This window comes from Acipenser ruthenus, chromosome 1 (genome assembly GCF_902713425.1).
Source record: "Acipenser ruthenus chromosome 1, fAciRut3.2 maternal haplotype, whole genome shotgun sequence".
NCBI classification, from domain to species: Eukaryota; Metazoa; Chordata; class Actinopteri; order Acipenseriformes; family Acipenseridae; genus Acipenser; species Acipenser ruthenus.
Window position 1 is genome coordinate 42,897,411 of NC_081189.1, and position 17,885 is coordinate 42,915,295.

Genomic DNA, 17,885 nt, shown 5'->3' on the forward strand with positions numbered 1-17,885 from the left:
TGGATTTTACGCTTGACAAAGAAAAGCAAATGCAAGAAGGCCACAAAGTCTACATTGCAACCAAAAGAAACACTCAAATGCTATTTGTCAAGAAGAGGACAAAGAAATGAGAAGATTCTTTGAGCGTGGTGACAACAGTAGAACCAAAACCAGAAAAAAAGATTTGGAAAGTTTTCTGCTGAGAATCCAAATTGCAGGGTGTCATATTCTGAGTTTTGCAAAAGGCGTCCTTTCTGGGTTGTTAAACCAACTGTGATGGACATGTGTTTGTGCAAAACTCGTGGAAACATCCAATTTAAGGCTGATAAACGTCATCACCATAGTGATAAATACCAACAACATTGAAGACTTGCTGAGGATGGTGTGCTGTGAGTCCACTAAGATAGCCTGCATGTACAGAGAATGCTCTCTCTGCCAGGAAAAAGACCTCCCTATCTCTGCATGTCATACTGATATTCAGACTTGGTGGTATGAATGGAAGAGTAAAGCTGAAGAAAAAGATTTTAAAAAATCACAGTCCATCTACAGTCAAAGAAAAAGTATATGGTACTCTGGGGAGCCTTGCAGAAGACTTTAAGTCAGTGCTATAGCAAAAGTTAGGCAAGCATGTCTTTAACATCTGGCATCAATACTCTGCATTAAAAGAGCTGAAAGAAAACTTAGAAGAAAATGAAATTGTGCTTCACGTCGACTTTTCAGAAAACTACCTATGCAAATATGCAAAAGAAATCCAAGCAGTGCATTTTGGTGACTCCCACAGGCAGGCTACGTTACATACAGGAGTCGCTTACACTAGCATGGCCAAATATTCATTCTTTTCAATCTCTCCATCAATGCGCCATGATCCTGCTAGCATCTGGGCCCACCTTAGTGAAGTAATATCTTATTTGCTTCAGAAGGTTCCATCTGCCAAAGTCTTGCATGTTGTTAGCAATGGTGCCTAACACATAGTACAGATCAAAGAAGAATTTCTTCGGTCTTTGCACAGTACCCTTTGACATGAGTTTCCAAGAAATCACCTCGAATTTTCTGGAAGCAGGACATGGAAAAATAACTGCTGCTGGAATAGGTGCGGCTGTAAAAAGAACTGCTGATAATCTTTTTGTAAAGGGAAAAGATCTTCCAAGTGCCAGAGCATTGTTTGATGAACTGTGCTAACTGCAGTCGTCTGTGAAGCTATTCTACATACCAGAGGAAGACATTGACAAAATGGATGCCACTATTCCTCTGAATCTAGAGACTGTTGTGCGGACAATGAAAATGCATCTGGGGCCGTATTCACAAAGCTGACTTAAGTCTAAGACTGGTTATAAGTCGTCAATTTTTTCTGCCATGGCTCGACAGGTGATAGTATATGATTTATTTGAAGATGTCTTTCTTAAAGGGATACACATCTAAAAGCAAATAGAAAGATAGACAGTTAAACTTTTGTTTTTTAAATACCGGTATACTTTATTAACAAATATCCCATTAAAAACAATACACATAAACACTACATAACATTCTGCAGTTTTTTTTCACTGTAATTACATGTGATAATATATATATGATAGATAGATAGATAGATAGATAGATAGATAGATAGATAGATAGATTTTATGTATATATGTTGTGAGTTGTGTTGCACATCATCTGGTGTATAGTTTTTACACAACAGCAGTGCAAAGTGGAAAATCACCTTGCACGTACCATGAAGTACTTTACATGGTGTTCCACAGCTCCTTTTTTCAGCTTTAAATATTAGGCAAATCAATTCTCTGTCATTTTTAATACAGGTGAATGTGAAAATAAGATAATTTACATGTATCCTGTTTCTATAAATTAAATATTGTGGAGTGTTGAATTAGTTTTTAAAAATAAACACATGAACAATTACAGAAGCTCATTAGCGCCACAAAGAAAAAAATATTACTTAATTATGAGATAATATTGAGTTATTTTGCAATAATTATTATGTTATTACGAGATAATATTGCGGTTTTCGCAATAATTATTGTGTTATTGTTATTATTATTTATTTCTTAACAGACACCCAGGGCGACTTACAATTGTTACAAGATATCACATTATTTTTACATACAATTACATTATTTTTTAGATACAATTACCCATTTATACAGTTGGGTTTTTTCTGGAGCAATCTAGGTAAAGTACCTTGCTCAAGGGTACAGCAGCAATGTCCCCCATCTGGGATTAAACCCACGACCCTCCGGTCAAGAGTCTAGAGCCCTAACCACTATTCCACACTGCTGCCTCAGTTATTGTTGTTATTACACAACAATATTGTATTATTTTGCAATAGTCTTGCTAATTCACACCACTCATGCCATGGCTTTAAAATGATTTGCATTGTTGTATTAATGATAAACTAGTACAAAATATGTATTGTATAGGCAAGACACTTTCAACAAAACCAGGCATTCAGACTTACACAAACTGAGCTATCTACAATAGAGATACTTCAGTTTCTCTACTGTCAGCTACACTTAACTGCTGCTACACCATGATATCTTTATCTCTGATGAAAACTATCTCGTAACACCATATTTATTGCTAAATAACGCAATATGAACTTGTAATAAATCAATAAATATTTTTTCTTTGCGACGTTAATGAGCTTCCGTAAAAATGCCAGCACTCCTAAAACGTAAGCAAAGAAAAATACCGGCAATATAAAAATGTCCAACAAAACATATACAACTTAAATTGAAAACAAGATAATAATAATAATAATAATAATAATAATAATAATAATAATAATAATAATAATAATAATAATAATAATAATAATAGGAGAGCTGTCCTAGTTTAGGAACAAGTAGTACAGTAAAAAGATAATCTACCTTTAATTTTACGACCAGGTAACATTACCAATATAAAATAAATTGTAAGTGTGTGCATACATTACAATCTTCGAAAAGGAACACTGCTTTAAAAACAGGCGCCATTGCCCTGACTGCCCTGCCCATCCCAAGAAGTGGGAAATCAAAAAAAAAAAAAAAGCCCCGCCTCTTTGTAACTCCAACAGCGGAAAAAATGCACTTAAGTAATCTGCCAACACTCTCCACTTCATTCACTGCCATTTGGTCAAGTGCTCAGGTTGCTTTGACATTAAGCTCCACAACCTGTCACTGCATCAGCGTCAATCACACACAAACCAAAGGACTAAACCATAACAGTGTGTTCCTCCAGGATTCATCTGTAAAAAGGGATATTGCTTTTTTCCTTACGTTTTCTTCTATTGTTCATTTTGCAGAGACAAGTTACTCCAACTGTAGCCATCCATGTTGTGGCAGAACTACTGACATTGAAAGTTTGAAGTAAAGCGGAGCTGGCAGTCCAAGAGGAGTGATTTACAGAACATATTTTCATTTTGTACCCCGGCTTTTTGTTTAAAAAAAAAAACAAACAAACAAACAAACAAACAAACAAAAAAAAACATAGACGTCATTATAACTTGATTCAATTCAACTATTTGTATTTGTATTTAAAACCTTTTTTTTTTTTTTAAATTTATTTATTTATCATGGCTGGGTGCTGCCTGTCTGCTGAAGACAAGGAATGCCAAAGGATAAATCAAGAAATTGAAAGACAGCTGCGCAAAGACAAGAAGGATGCTCGCAGGGAGTTTAAATTGCTTTTGTTGGGTGAGTTGCAGTTGTCAAATAATTGTAATTAAAAACTTTTTTTTAATTTTTTTTTTTTTTTTTTTACCAACGCCAAATTTATTTTACTTTCTTCTGAACTGAAACTGAGTGCCAGTTTGTAGGCAAAGCGCACCTACTGCATTGTGTGTTTCCACATCTTTCCTATTAATTAAAATATATATTTTATTTACTGTATAAACCTAATTACTTGTCTCAGACAGAAATATATTTATTTGTTTATAGCCAGACAGGCCCGGGAAGGCTGCGTGTGTGTTAGTAGGTTCGCTGCACATAGCCATACAGACACTACACGAGGAGGCGCAGTAGAAGCAGTGACACTACAGACCCCCGGCACGTAACTCGCAACGAATATAAGTTGTATCCATTTTGTATTGTATTTGAAATGAGCTATCAGATTCACATTCTCCCAGTGACAGTTAGTGAAAGAATGCCGTTTTGTTACGGTAAAATTGTGTGTTTATTGCGTGCCATCCTTTCAAGAATTGCTTGCTTTCGGTCACATGACCAAGCTTACATTCTATATACGTTTAAAAGACACACTCCACTAACTGGATGGGCGTGGTGCTGCAGTATGTTGTGGGACCCAGTTTCGTTGTTTTCTAAGGGTTGTTTTAGGTGGTTGTTTGGTTTTTGTATAGTTTGGGGGCATACAGGCTTCTTTTCTGTCATACAAGAGCCTGTTTTTATGCTTTAGGACCTGACTGTACCTGACTGTACCAGGCAGTAGTCTTATTTAAGGGAGGCTGTCCTTACATTTGTGATCAAGAGAGTATACAATAGTAGTGTGTTGCAGGTGTAGTTACAGTCATGTTACAGTTTTGTTTGTAGCAAAGAGGAGCATTTTCATAGTTCAAACCTTATCTTTTGTTTCTGTGATGGAGTCCCCCTTTATAATAAAAGATGTGGTCAGAAATACAAAGGGAGTTGCATCAAAATTAAAAGAAGGGAAAAGAAGGGAGATCAAAAAGACCTCATTAAGTAGGAAAAATAGTCCTAGATGTAATTCGTGAAGCAGCTGTTGGTATTGAGAGGATTGGTTTATAAGCCAAAAAAGAAAAGCAGATAGTGAAGCTCTTCCTGCTGCCTTTAATCCAACGTAAGTAAACACGCCTTTTGTTATCCACCTAAGTAAGCAATAATGAAAATAGATAAATTACACAGCTTGTTAATAAAATGCATTATTATTATTATTATTATTATTATTATTATTATTATTATTATTATTATCTTATGTCTCCCAAAAGCCAGCCATCAGCAATATTGCCACTAGCAAAGCAATCGCTGATTTCATAATTTGCCCAAATAAAACTGCCATTTGTACTCCCAGGTTATCGAATGACAGCATCTAACACCGACATTTTTGGCATCTGAGAAGGCTTGAATATTAATGGAATGAAAACCCTTCCTGCATATATGTACAGGTGCTCATTTACAGCAGGGACAACATTGGTATTTGAGAGCCATCAATGGCTAAGTTCTTGATCTAATAAATCACACAGTTAACTCCCTTCTTGGTAATCTGTACTTTGATATTATTCTTGAATCTGGATACGCATCAAGAGGATTTGACAGGTCCCTAAATACTCTTTCCCTTCTGATTTCTCTGACATGTCGACGGCCAGCTAGTAGTAATAGCGCCATGCTATGTCCAAACATTTGCAATAACAACTGCTGCTTGCGGATGCTGTCTGGCTGTTGCAAGTTTCAATGAAAATTGGCGATGTCGCAGCCCTGCAAAAGTTTTATGAAACTCCCATTTTAATCTGCGAGGTGCCTGCGATTGCAGTTCAGCGCATAACTACTTTTCTGTAAGTGTACAATGTTTTAGAATTAAAAGAAAACATGCTGCAGAAATAAGAGGTGCTATTATTGAGATGTACACCAGCATATCAGCCATACAGTAATCATTATTACGGGGTGAAACTCCAATTTGCATGCAGTCAGTGGCTTCTTTACCTAAATGATCACGCTAGTCACAGATTTGACTATTGTATACTGTACAGTGGTTAAGTCTAGTCTCTTATCATGCAAAGGGAATCATACAATAAATCTATTAAACACAACTTATGACTGATGATCTACAATTGAATTTAAAGTACAGTAGCTAGTTCAGGCCTTGAAATCCTGATTTGTATGGAAGTCCCATCTAACTTGATGTTTTAGATTGATATTTTAAGTGTTCATAAAAGGTTCCTTTGATACATGTTCCATGTGCCTGTAGGGAAGTTACATTTTGAGTGAATGCTGAAAAACTGCAGGAATGTACTGTAAATGGGATGTTGCACTATCTGCTGTATTATGACTGGTGTGTTCACCCCATGCAGTCACTGCATCTTAAAGTATTTATTTAAATGCAATATGCTGAGTGCAAAGTCACCCATTCCAGTCTCTGTGTGGTTGCTGCGTACTGGGCCAGTTTATCTTAAGTGCAGCATTAAAGATTCTAACTGAAGCACAATTAGCCAGTGTTTCCCTTGGGTACACTTCTGATCTAGTTAACATGTTTGTGTTGCCATTGAGCTCAACCTCACAGCATAATACTCAGTTTAAATGTGGGTCTTTTGATCTGTACATAAGCTAACACAGGGACGCAGATCAATTGTTATTACTGGTCGACCCTCCCTAATTGTGAACCTGAAAGGAGAAGTTCAGTCTTTTACATCAAACTTAATACTGAAAATTGAAGACGTTCACTGTTTTCTTTTAAGGCATTTTGTGCTTAGCCCATTGTGATAACATTTTGCAGTTTTTGAGGAAATCACACAATACACAAAGCACACTGCAGTAAACCACCCAATTGTGTTGATTGATTTATTTATGTATTTGTACTTTGCTGTTTTGTTCATTTTTAGATTTGTAAGTCAGACGCTTCTTTATATTTTAAATACTGTTGAAAAATTGTAAAGATTTATGTCAAATGATCTTGTGTAACAAAAAAAATTGAGAAAAATCCGAGCTATAGCAGGGTACAAAATTCCAAACCTCAAAAGGTAACACAGCAAGCAGAAGGATCTGAGATATAGCAGGTACAAAATGACTTGCAGCAGTCAGTCAATTAAAGCAAGACTTGTTTCCGCATGAACGGTTTCAGGGGGAGCCTGTTCACTGAAATGTGTTAGTGAGTGATTTACATCATGTACAGTAGTGTTGATGGTGAGCATGACAGTTTTCAGATCAAAAGTTTCAAATGTTTGGTTGGTTGGCCAGATTATATTCTCATGCCTAAAATATACTGTTGCTTTGATGAGACAGCTGGGAGACTCTACAGTTTTAGAAAGTCTGCTATTGCTGAAGCCTGAATCCAGTTTGAAAAGCATGAGTAGTGAATTGGTACTTACAGTACTTGGCATTAAACATTTAATAAAATGTGTTGATGTTCAAATAAAATGGCATGCCTGTTGTCCATGTGTGCTGTTATTTGACTGTATTTGTGCCAGTAAGGGCAGCTGAAGCAGGAACCGGGAAGCCAGTTGTTAATTAAATATAAATAACCTGTTGTGGGGAAAGATTAAATCAAATTAAGATAACCTTTTGCTAATTTAATAAAGGAGCGGATGTTCCATTGTTTCATAAATGTATCCCACTATTGCATTTCCATGAAGGCATAAATACAAAAAAATACTTCTGTTTCATTCTCACTTTAGTATTGGGTACTGTAATCCAGAATAATATTCTAATATATCGCCAAATGTTGCTTTCATGCAACTTAAATATTTTTTATTTTACTTTTCAGTACTGTAACATGCCTTTTATGTTTTGTTCTGAGAACTCTTAATATTTGGTAGCAGGAAAGAGTCAGGAAATAGGCTTGGTATCTGTTAGACAATATATATAGTTATATACTGTATATATAACGATTTCCACCCCACAAGATCAGAGCAGGTATCACCTAACAATTATCTGCAGAATAGAATCTTCTTCACATGACATTATTTGAATTTGTTACAAACTATCTGATACAAATAAATTGCATACATCAATATAATGTTAACAGTTCTCTTGAGGTATTCAGAGAAAAAACAGTATATCCTCCTGATCTGGCTACTGACTCTTTTTATTGTTGCCTTGCCTGAAAACATCACAGGGAAATCTTTTGACATCAACAGCTCTACTACTGTAATAAAATCTGCAGCCATAACATGGATTAAAGTGATTGCAACACTAATTATCCAATTATTTCTCAGTGCTCAACAGTAACCCCTGCTGGGAAGAGTAAGAGTTGTGGTAGGTTGTTGAATTTTGTTTGCTGAGAACAACTATGTGGGCAAGAAAATGGCATTGCCCATGCACTGGGCGAATGCAACATAAAACCCACCACACCTCTGTCATTCCTTCGGTTCTTTGGGGCCAAGGTAAGGATACGTGCAAACTGTGGTATAGTCGAGGGTATACACAGGTAAATGACATTTACCCACTTTTAATTTTGGCAATATAGCGTTTACCCACTTCTCGTGTAAGGTATACAGAGTTTACTCATTTCTACTCCTGTGATTTGCAAATCCTGGGTTAAAGACAAGATAATTTAACAGTGAGCAGCTGTGCTGTGTTGCTGCGAGTTAAACTGACAGCTGAGAGCTCTCAGTCATAACTGTGGCACGAGCAGAGGGGCGTGGCCACTGGACTGCGTGTTCTTTGTGTGTGTGTGTGTGTGTGTGTGTGTGTGTGTGTTCTGTGATTGGTTGTTTATGTTCTGTTAATGTTCTATTAGGCACACTGGACCTGTAGGGTGGTGCTCGTAGCCTTCAGTGACACCAGATTGGACAGGTTCACACACAATTGGGCTTGTATTTTTTTGTATTGTGTGTGAAAAAATGGCTTTGGACGGGTGCCTATTTTTTTGGCTAGTTTTGGGCATTTGTGCGGGTATTACATTTGGATATATTTTGAATAGTTTTAAAATATTTACAATATCTTTAAGCAAAATATTAAGCTATATGATACATCACCCTTAGTGTTTACATCACTGTTGCGAAACATTGTAACAATAACGCACATCAATATCTGTCATATGACATACATTTCATTTTTTACTTGGGGCTACAAACATAGCACTTTCTAAAAGGCACAGTCTGGTAACAGGCGTTATTGCAAATGAGAATTTGTTCTCAAGGGTTTTATTGATTAAAGAAAAGGAATGATTGATTCGTATGATTCGTATCAGCGTTGTTCTACAATTAAAATAAAAGACTGAAATTGAGTGCCCCCTGCGTCACATTATAAGACACGCAAACAGTACTATTGAATAACAGTTTGTTTTTGCAGGAAGCATTAATGGTACACTTTCAAATTCGAAGGAAGTTCCACAAACTCACCAGAGTGCCATCAATCAATAATAAACAAACGTAGGCCTACCATTTTACTTTACACATTACAAATACGTCTGTGTACTAATAATACAAACCAAAAAATAGTATTTATATTAGTTTATCTTGAGTTAGTCTTTATCACTTGGATGGATATTGCCAAACTCATTGACCCGATATTTAGGTGTGATTTCTACAGTTTTCTGCATCTTTAAACAGCTTGTTTAAACTCCAGCTACGTTTCAGCATGAATGTGACACTGACAGTGTGCCTCGTTCACCAGAAGCAGTTTTATTGAACAAGTATGTTTACTAAATTTAAAGCAAAATTGCCTGTGCCTATGATTATATATGAGAAGTGTATTGATTTGGTTGCCAAACAACCAAAAAAAGCCTTGCATGTTTTGCATGTGTAAAAATAAAAATTCTCCGAAAGCATAGAAAATCTGTGTTTGTCCGCAGCAAACAGGTTCCTAGGATCTCTGGTAATTAAGCACAAAAAAGTTGCAATTGCAAATAATGTGGTTGCTGTTTGTTACATCAGAGGTGATTGTGATGTCACAACTTAAGATCCTGATTGGTATAAAAATAGTTGGCGACCTTGGTAGCTTTCAACCTAGACCGCAAAAGGACCCTCACTGTTCAGTTGAAGCGCACTGTTGGGTCTTTGACAGAGGGGAAATAACTGGATGTGGGGGTTCTGATTGGCTGAGGGTTGATAACAATCTATCTGTTCAACTCCACCAAACAGCGGAGTTTACTCACTTTTTTATTTACCACTACAGCACTGCGTGCAAAGTGATCTGAGGCTGCAAAACACTCGTATTGCTGCCAAAAAACATGTTTAGCTGGCGTAAAGTGGGACTTTAGCGCTCACTAAAATGTGGCGTATGTAAAGAATGTTTTTCATCTGCTGTTCTGCACAAGCTGTCAAATTAGCACTTTGCCATCATTAATCCATTTAAATGACATTGAAATGTATCCAAATGAGTATGGAATTGGACGGTGATCTGGAATACTAAGCGGGTGCAAACATTATAATGAGATGCAAGGATTTTGCCTTGCACGTTGACCCTCCAAAAACGTTACACCTCCTCTGACAGGGTGCAAGCCATTGCAGAAGTGAGTAATTAAGAGCTGTAATTGGCCTCAGGATGGCTGCTGTGGTACACTTACTGATGCGGCGATGCTTGGCTCTTGTTGAGGACAGGCAGGAAAACCTTCAGAGAAGAGCAAGATGGAGAAGACTGTACAATGACATTTCTACATACTACTAGAAATGTACAGTGTGTATAAAGAAAAACACAAAAGCTTCAATTTTGTCATTTTAGGTTAGCAGTTAACATTTCTCTTGTGTTTAATATTTTGGGATTAGAGGCAGCAAAATAGTCTATGGGAAGTACATGCTCATTTTAATTAATGTGTCAATGCAAGTTTTAAAGGTTTACAAAACTCAAAACTGTTGCTGAATGTGTTAGTCAAGGTTGTTTTTAAAAAATCTATTTTGTCTGCTTACTTTTTTTGCAGCCAACACAGACGACTTTTTTCCAGCAGAAGTTTTCAAGATTGTTACAGTTTTAAAGAGCTGACTCAGTAACTAGGCTAAATGTTATAAAAAGTTTCAGTCTTGGTTTTTGGGTGATGTTCTTGATGAACTATCAATGATAACACAATTTAGGCAACTTATATACAGACGTGCTCAAATTTGTTGGTACCCCTCCACAAAAAACGAAGAATGCACAATCTTCTCTGAAATAACTTGAAACTGACAAAAGTAATTGGCATCCAACATTGTTTATTCCATATTTAATAGAAATCAGACTTTGCTTTTGATTTTTTATTCAACATAATATTGTAAATAAGAAAACAAATGAAAATGGCATGGACAAAAATGATGGGACCGCTAACCTAATATTTTGTTGCACAACCTTTAGAGGCAATCACTGCAATCAAACGTTTTCTGTAGCTCTCAATGAGACTTCTGCACCTGTTAACAGGTAGTTTGGCCCACTCTTCCTGAGCAAACTGCTCCAACTGTCTCAGGTTTGATGGGTGCCTTCTCCAGACTGCAAGTTTCAGCTCTTTCCATAGATGTTCGATAGGATTCAGATCAGGACTCATAGAAGGCCACTTCAGAATAGTCCAATGTTTTGTTCTTATCCATTCTTGGGTGCTTTTAGCTGTGTGTTTTGGGTCATTATCCTGTTGGAGGACCCATGACCTGTGACTGAGACAGAGCTTTCTGACACTGGGCAGTACATTTCACTCCAGAATGCCTTGATAGTCTTGAGATTTCATTGTGCCCTGCACAGATTCAAGGCACCCTGTGCTAGGCGCAACAAAGCAGCCCCAAAACATAACCGAGCCTCCTCCATGTTTCACTGTAGGTATGGTGTTCTTTTCTTTGAAATCTTCATTTTTTTGTCTGTGAACATAGAGCTGATGTGACTTGCCAAAAAGCTCCAGTTTTGACTCATCTGTCTGTGAAGGATTGTGGCTTGTCAATATGCATTTTAGCAAATTCCAGTCTGGCTTTTTTATGTTTTTCTTTCAAAAGTGGAGTCCTCCTGGGTCTTCTTCCATGGAGCCCACTTTCGCTCAAAAAGCGACGGATGGTGCGATCAGAAACTGACGTACCTTCACCTTGGAGTTCAGCTTGTTTCTCTTTGGCAGTTATCCTTGGTTCTTTTTCTACCATTCGCACTATCCTTCTGTTCACTCTGGGGTCGATTTTCCTCTTGCGGCCGCGCCCAGGGAGGTTGGCTACAGTTCCATGGACCTTAAACTCCTTAATAATATTTGCAACTGTTGTCACAGGAACATCAAGCTGCTTGGAGATGGTCTTGTAGCCTTTACCTTTACCATGCTTGTCTATTATTTTCTTTCTGATCTCCTCAGACAACTCTCTCCTTTGCTTTCTCTGGTCCATGTTCATTGTGGTGCACACAATGATACCAAACAGCACAGTGACTTCTTTTCTCCATTTAAATAGGCTGACTGACTGATTACAAGATTGGAGACATGTGTGATACTAATTAAAGAAACTAATTAGTTTGAAATATCACTATAATCCAATTATTTATTATCTTTTCTAAGGGGTACCAACAAATGTGTCCAGGCCATTTTAGAATATCTTTGTAGAATAAGCAATAATTCATCTCTTTTCACAGCTTCTTTGCTTTATTCTATGACATACCAAAGGCATGCAAGTATACATGATAAAATAGCTTTTAATTTCATCACTTTTCAGGAGGAATGAAGCATTATTTCAATGAGTTGTAAGGGTACCAACAAATTTGAGCACGTCTGTATATAATATATATATATATATATATATATATATATATATATAATCATGATTGCATTTCATTATTTGTTTGTGTTGAGTGACTTGCATTGCTCTTAAGCTTACATAAGCCACAGTGCAAAATAATTTCCTGGCCGCAAGACAATTTGAATTTTTTTTTGCACTTTCAACAGCCCCTTTATGTAAATGAATTTGCTGATCACTTGTTACTTTAAGCTCCATTTCTCAGATTTGCTTAGCAAATCACTTTGCTGAGCAGCATATGTTTCTTCTTGGAATAAGTTGAACTTTTATGATTTAAAATTCAAATAGGAAACTACATTTTTGTATAAACAAATGTTGCATTTTAAGAGACATGTACAGTCGCAGACAAAAAGTATTGGCAGCCTAAACTGAATAGAAGATAATTCAAGAAAAAATGTGAAATACAAGCATTTACTATGACAAAGATCAACATACACAATTTCTGCTAGTTTAACAAACAGTGTAGATAAAAAAAATAAAAGCAATTTCAAATATTTTTTCATGATAACATTGACTTTCAGATTTTGTGTTACCTCTTTTTGCTTTTATTGCAGCTTTCAGACATTAATGATAATTCTTAACCAGTATGTTGCATCTTATTGGTGAAATAAGCTATCTGGGCCCATTCTGTCTTGCATATTTCCTTCAGCTCAGACAGATTGGATGCACAATTCTTGGCTACAGCTTTTTTCGGAACAGTCCTAAGTATTTCTATTGGATTGAGATCTGGTGATTGCAAGGCCATTCCAGAACTTTAATCTTAGTTTTCTTCAAGAATTCCAGAGTTGACTCAGCCGTATGCTTTGGGTCGATGTCATGCTGGAAGATAATCAGCCAACGAGTAGATGGTATCATTGTATTTTGTAGAATGTTTTGATACATGGCTGCATTCATTCAATCTTCAATCACATCAATGTCTTCAGTCCCCAAACTGCTAAAACACCCCCATATTATGACCAAACCACCTCTATGTTTAACTGTATGTAAACGGAAGGTTTTCTTCATTGAAGACTTTCCCCTTTTTTCTCCAAACATACTATGAAAATTCTATTTTAGACCCAACGGACAAGAGAATTTTGTTGAAAAATGTTTGATTCCTTTTCATATTTATTTGCTTATTTAAGACAGATGCTTTAAAATAAAACTACATTTGCTACAACATGTTTCTTTGTAAAGTGCACATTTAAGACCTACTGTATGTAGCTAATAGAAGTGCAAAGCAGGCAGGATTTAAGGAATTACTTTGTGGTTACATAGGTTTTCATTCTGTTGATGTAAACCAATCTTGTAGTTTTAGTAAAAATAAACTTTTCAAAACCTGGTAAGGGCTATTCTAATGCTTGTGTTTGAGGGTATGGTTTATGACACCTTAAAAAAAAAAAGTGTAATAAAACATAGTGTGGTAAAGCATAGGAAAGAATTGTAAAGCCTAGGGAGGTACAGTATGGTAAAGCATATTAACAAACTGGTGTTTGTTAACATTCAGTACTTTAGTGACCAAACATTCAGTCACCAAATTCAGGCTGTTTTCCAAATACAGTATGTGCAAATTTGCAATAAATCGTTTGAAATTCCTTCAACCTCTGTGCACTCGATACTCTGGCTGTAATGGCTCTGCATATGACCTTTTAAGCAGCCTATTTTTCATGTCATGCTTGTGCTTTTTTGTTTCCATAAGGCGAATCCTTGGTAGCTCAAGTATTTGAATGAATCTGAGCCTGCATGCTGTTTACACCACCTGGTTGAGGGAAATCAGCTGATCAGTACCACACTACCACAGATGTAAATATCAGCTACATTAAAGTTGTTTTCATTTGTGCCATAAATGTATTTTGATATTTAAAAAAGCCTTATCTACCGATACCGCACCTTACTTGCTGTGGTATTTGTATTGCTTAGTGTTAACCCCGTTCCAATAAACTGAAAATAAAGCAATCGTGTTTTCACTGCCTTCCTCAATGCATCTCTTCAGCTGCCATTTCAGCGTAATTAATTTACTATGTTTTATCTCAATTATGTTATGAAATATTTCATTACAGATTAGATTTAAGTAAATTCATTTAAACAAGTCTTGTTCCTATTCACTGTCATTAATAATACATCAAATAAAAACTGTTTATTGTAGTTTGCCTTTCTTTTTGTTTTCAATGCTGTGTGATATGCTTTATACTTTGTGCACGGTTGGTAACTGTAATTAGGTATATTTAAGAAAAGTAAAAGATAAACATTTTTAAAAATATATATTTTTTACAAGAAACTGTCTGGACTCCATTTAGTAGAATATGCTGTATTCGTTAGATCACTTCTTTGTAATTCTAGTGTACAACATCATCAATATAATTATTTTCATACAAAGGACAAAAGCTCTTTGTAGATACAGTTGCTCCTAGCCAACTTAAATAAGTAAGCACACCAGAAATACAGTGACAATACAGAGGCACACCATTCAGAACAAGGACATCGAGAAACAATGAATGCAGCAATAGTAAAATGACCAATACATAGGAAAAACTGTAGTTGTTTAAGAACTGTAGTTAAACTTTGCAACAATTCTGGTAATATATTTTTTTATTCAGTTCTTCAAAAACTTAACAGTTTAAAAAGGTTAAACACCACCAGTGGTTTCAATGGGAGTAAGTGGCAACCTGGTAAAATCCACTCATTTGACATCACTGGGTACTGTAGCTCAGGCTGAGGAGGCTCAATATATATGGATATTGTGCGGGACTTTCTGAACCGTCTTTTTTGTACTAAAATAGCATAACATTTTACCATAAGTTCAACCATACACCCTGTAACTAACTAAAAAACAGTGATAGTTAAGGATTTATAAAAAACATATATCTACTTGTTTCTGAATCCTTGAATAAGTGAAACCAGCGCTCCAGATAAGGTTTTGGGTCTGGGAGTAACTTACCCTCTAATTTTAACACTGAGAGAGTAAAATCTATTTGCAAAATTACCTTGAAGTCATAAATACTGTACAATATTTAATGGTAATGGGGTAGACATTAAAAAATGGCCTTCAATTTTAACTGCAATGTTACTTTGTATTAAAATAAAATCAAAGACAACAGCTATTTGTATTCACTTTATTGACCATAGCCAATACGACTTTGAAAACAAGCACAGGAACAGAACATACTGTGTGTATGTATGTGTGTGTGTATATATATATATATATATATATATATATATATATATATATATATACATACATATACACACACATACATACACTACCGGTCAAAAGTTTTAGAACACCTCAATTTTTCCAGTTTTTATTGAAATTTACACAGTTTAATGTCTCAATGTACTGAAATTAAAGCATAGAACAAATAAACAATTGGAGATAAAAAAGAAGTCATGGAATCATTTTGTTTAACAAAATTTAATCTAAATTTTTGACTCATCAAAGTAGCCACCTTTTGCAGATATAACAGCCGAACACACTCGTGGCATTCTTTCTACAATGGAAATCAAATATTGTTCGGAAAGTTCTTCCCAACACTGTTGCAGAAGTTCCCACAAATGTGTTGCACTTGTAGGTTGCTTTGCTTTCACCCTTCTGTCCAGTTCATCCCAAACCAGCTCGATGGGGTTTAAGTCTGTGCTTGCCATTCCATGATTTGAAGCCTACCGTCTTGTTCTTTTCTTCTAAGGTAGTTCTGACATAGCCTGGAGGTATGTTTTGGGTCATTATCTTGCTGTAGGATGAACCCCTGACCAACTAGGCGTATACCAGAGGGTATTGCATGGCGCTGCAAAATGCTGTGGTAGCAGTTTTGGTTCAGGGTGCCACTCACTCTGTGCAAGTCGCCGACTCTGGACCCAGCAAAAGAGCCCCAGACCATCACGCTTCCTCCTTCATATATATATATATCCTCCATGTTTGACAGTTGGTGTCACACACCGAGGAACCATCCTTTTGCCTACTCGACGGCGTACAAAACCCCTGCGTGATGAACCGAAGATTTCAAATTTTGATTCATCTGTCCATAAGACCTTCTTCCAGTCTTCAGTAGTCCACTGGCGGTGCTTCATGGCCCAGGCAAGCCTCTTTTTCTTATTTTGCCATCTTAGCAATGGCTTTCTTACTGCCACTCGACCTGTCAAATCTGTAGCTCGAAGTCTTCTCTTCACAGTTGAAACTGAGACTTGCTTACTTCGACCAGTGTTAAGCTGTGCTTGAAGCTGTTGTCCTGTGAGCCGCCTATCACGCAAGCTGTTGACTCTCAGAAACTTGTCTTCTGATTCTGTTGTGGCTTTGGGTCTGCCAGACCTCTTCCTGTCAGAGTTTCCTCCAGTTTCCAAGTGCCTTTTGATGGTGTAGGAAACTGTACTCACTGACACCTTGGCTTTCTTTGCAATTTCTCTAAAGGAAAGACCTACACTTTTAAGGGTTATAATGGTTTGTCTGTCTTCCTTTGTTAATTGCCTTTTTCTCACCATTATGAGAGCAATATACTACTTCCTGCAGTACAATACTGTCCAAATAATGCTTAAGAGGGTGTAGTAACACAGTCTGTTCCAACACTGCTTTTATACAGACAGAGGGTTTGTAAGTAATCAACAAAAGTTGGGACACCTGTAGGAATTGTTAGCATCAACTTTCAAGGCTTAATTTACTTCCATTGCTGCAGAACAGCTGTAAGTTGTTAACCCATTACTTGTTCCCTGAAAAAGGCCTTTTTGTATAACTCTGAAATGTACATTATTTTTCAGTTTTTGGTAACCTAAACTTTTTTTTTTAATCTCTGGCAGTTTACCGCTTACCTTTGTACCATTTCAGGTTATTCACTGGACTTGAACTGCTTAAATTTCAATAAAATCTGGAAAAATGGGGGTGTTCTAAAACTTTTGACCGGTAGTGTATATATACACACACACACACACACACACACAGTCACCTCCAGAATTATTGGCACCGTTGATAAAGATGAGCAAAAAAAGACTATTAAAATAAGTAATACCAGTACTGAGCTATATTGTAATTTTACAACATGTGGAATATACAGACGTGCTCAAATTTGTTGATACCCTTACAGCTCATTGAAATAATGCTTCATTCCTCCTGAAAAGTGATGAAATTAAAAGCTATTTTATCATGTATACTTGCATGCCTTTGGTATGTCATAGAATAAAGCAAAGAAGCTGTGAAAAGAGATGAATTATTGCTTATTCTACAAAGATATTCTAAAATGACCTGGACACATTTGTTGGTACCCCTTAGAAAAGATAATAAATAATTGGATTATAGTGATATTTCAAACTAATTAGTTTCTTTAATTAGTATCACACATGTCTCCAATCTTGTAATCAGTCATTCAGCCTATTTAAATGGAGAAAAGTAGTCACTGTGCTGTTTGGTATCATTGTGTGCACCACACTGAACATGGACCAGAGAAAGCAAAGGAGAGAGTTGTCTGAGGAGATCAGAAAGAAAAGAATAGACAAGCATGGTAAAGGTAAAGGCTACAAGACCATCTCCAAGCAGCTTGATGTTCCTGTGACAACAGTTGCAAATATTATTAAGAAGTTTAAGGTCCATGGAACTGTAGCCAACCTCCCTGGGCGCAGCTGC

At 36.4% G+C, this 17,885-nt stretch overlaps 1 protein-coding gene across 1 annotated transcript in view; it reads left to right on the forward strand.

Moving 5' to 3' along the window:
• The first annotated feature begins 3,068 nt into the window (after positions 1-3,068).
• Positions 3,069-17,885, forward strand: part of LOC117421425 (guanine nucleotide-binding protein subunit alpha-14) — a 41,062-nt gene continuing 26,245 nt past the window's right edge. Inside the window, exon 1 of the mRNA XM_034035845.3 lies at positions 3,069-3,647. Coding sequence (XP_033891736.1) covers positions 3,527-3,647 — 121 coding nt within the window. The 5' untranslated portion in view covers positions 3,069-3,526. The remainder of the gene's footprint in view (positions 3,648-17,885) is intronic.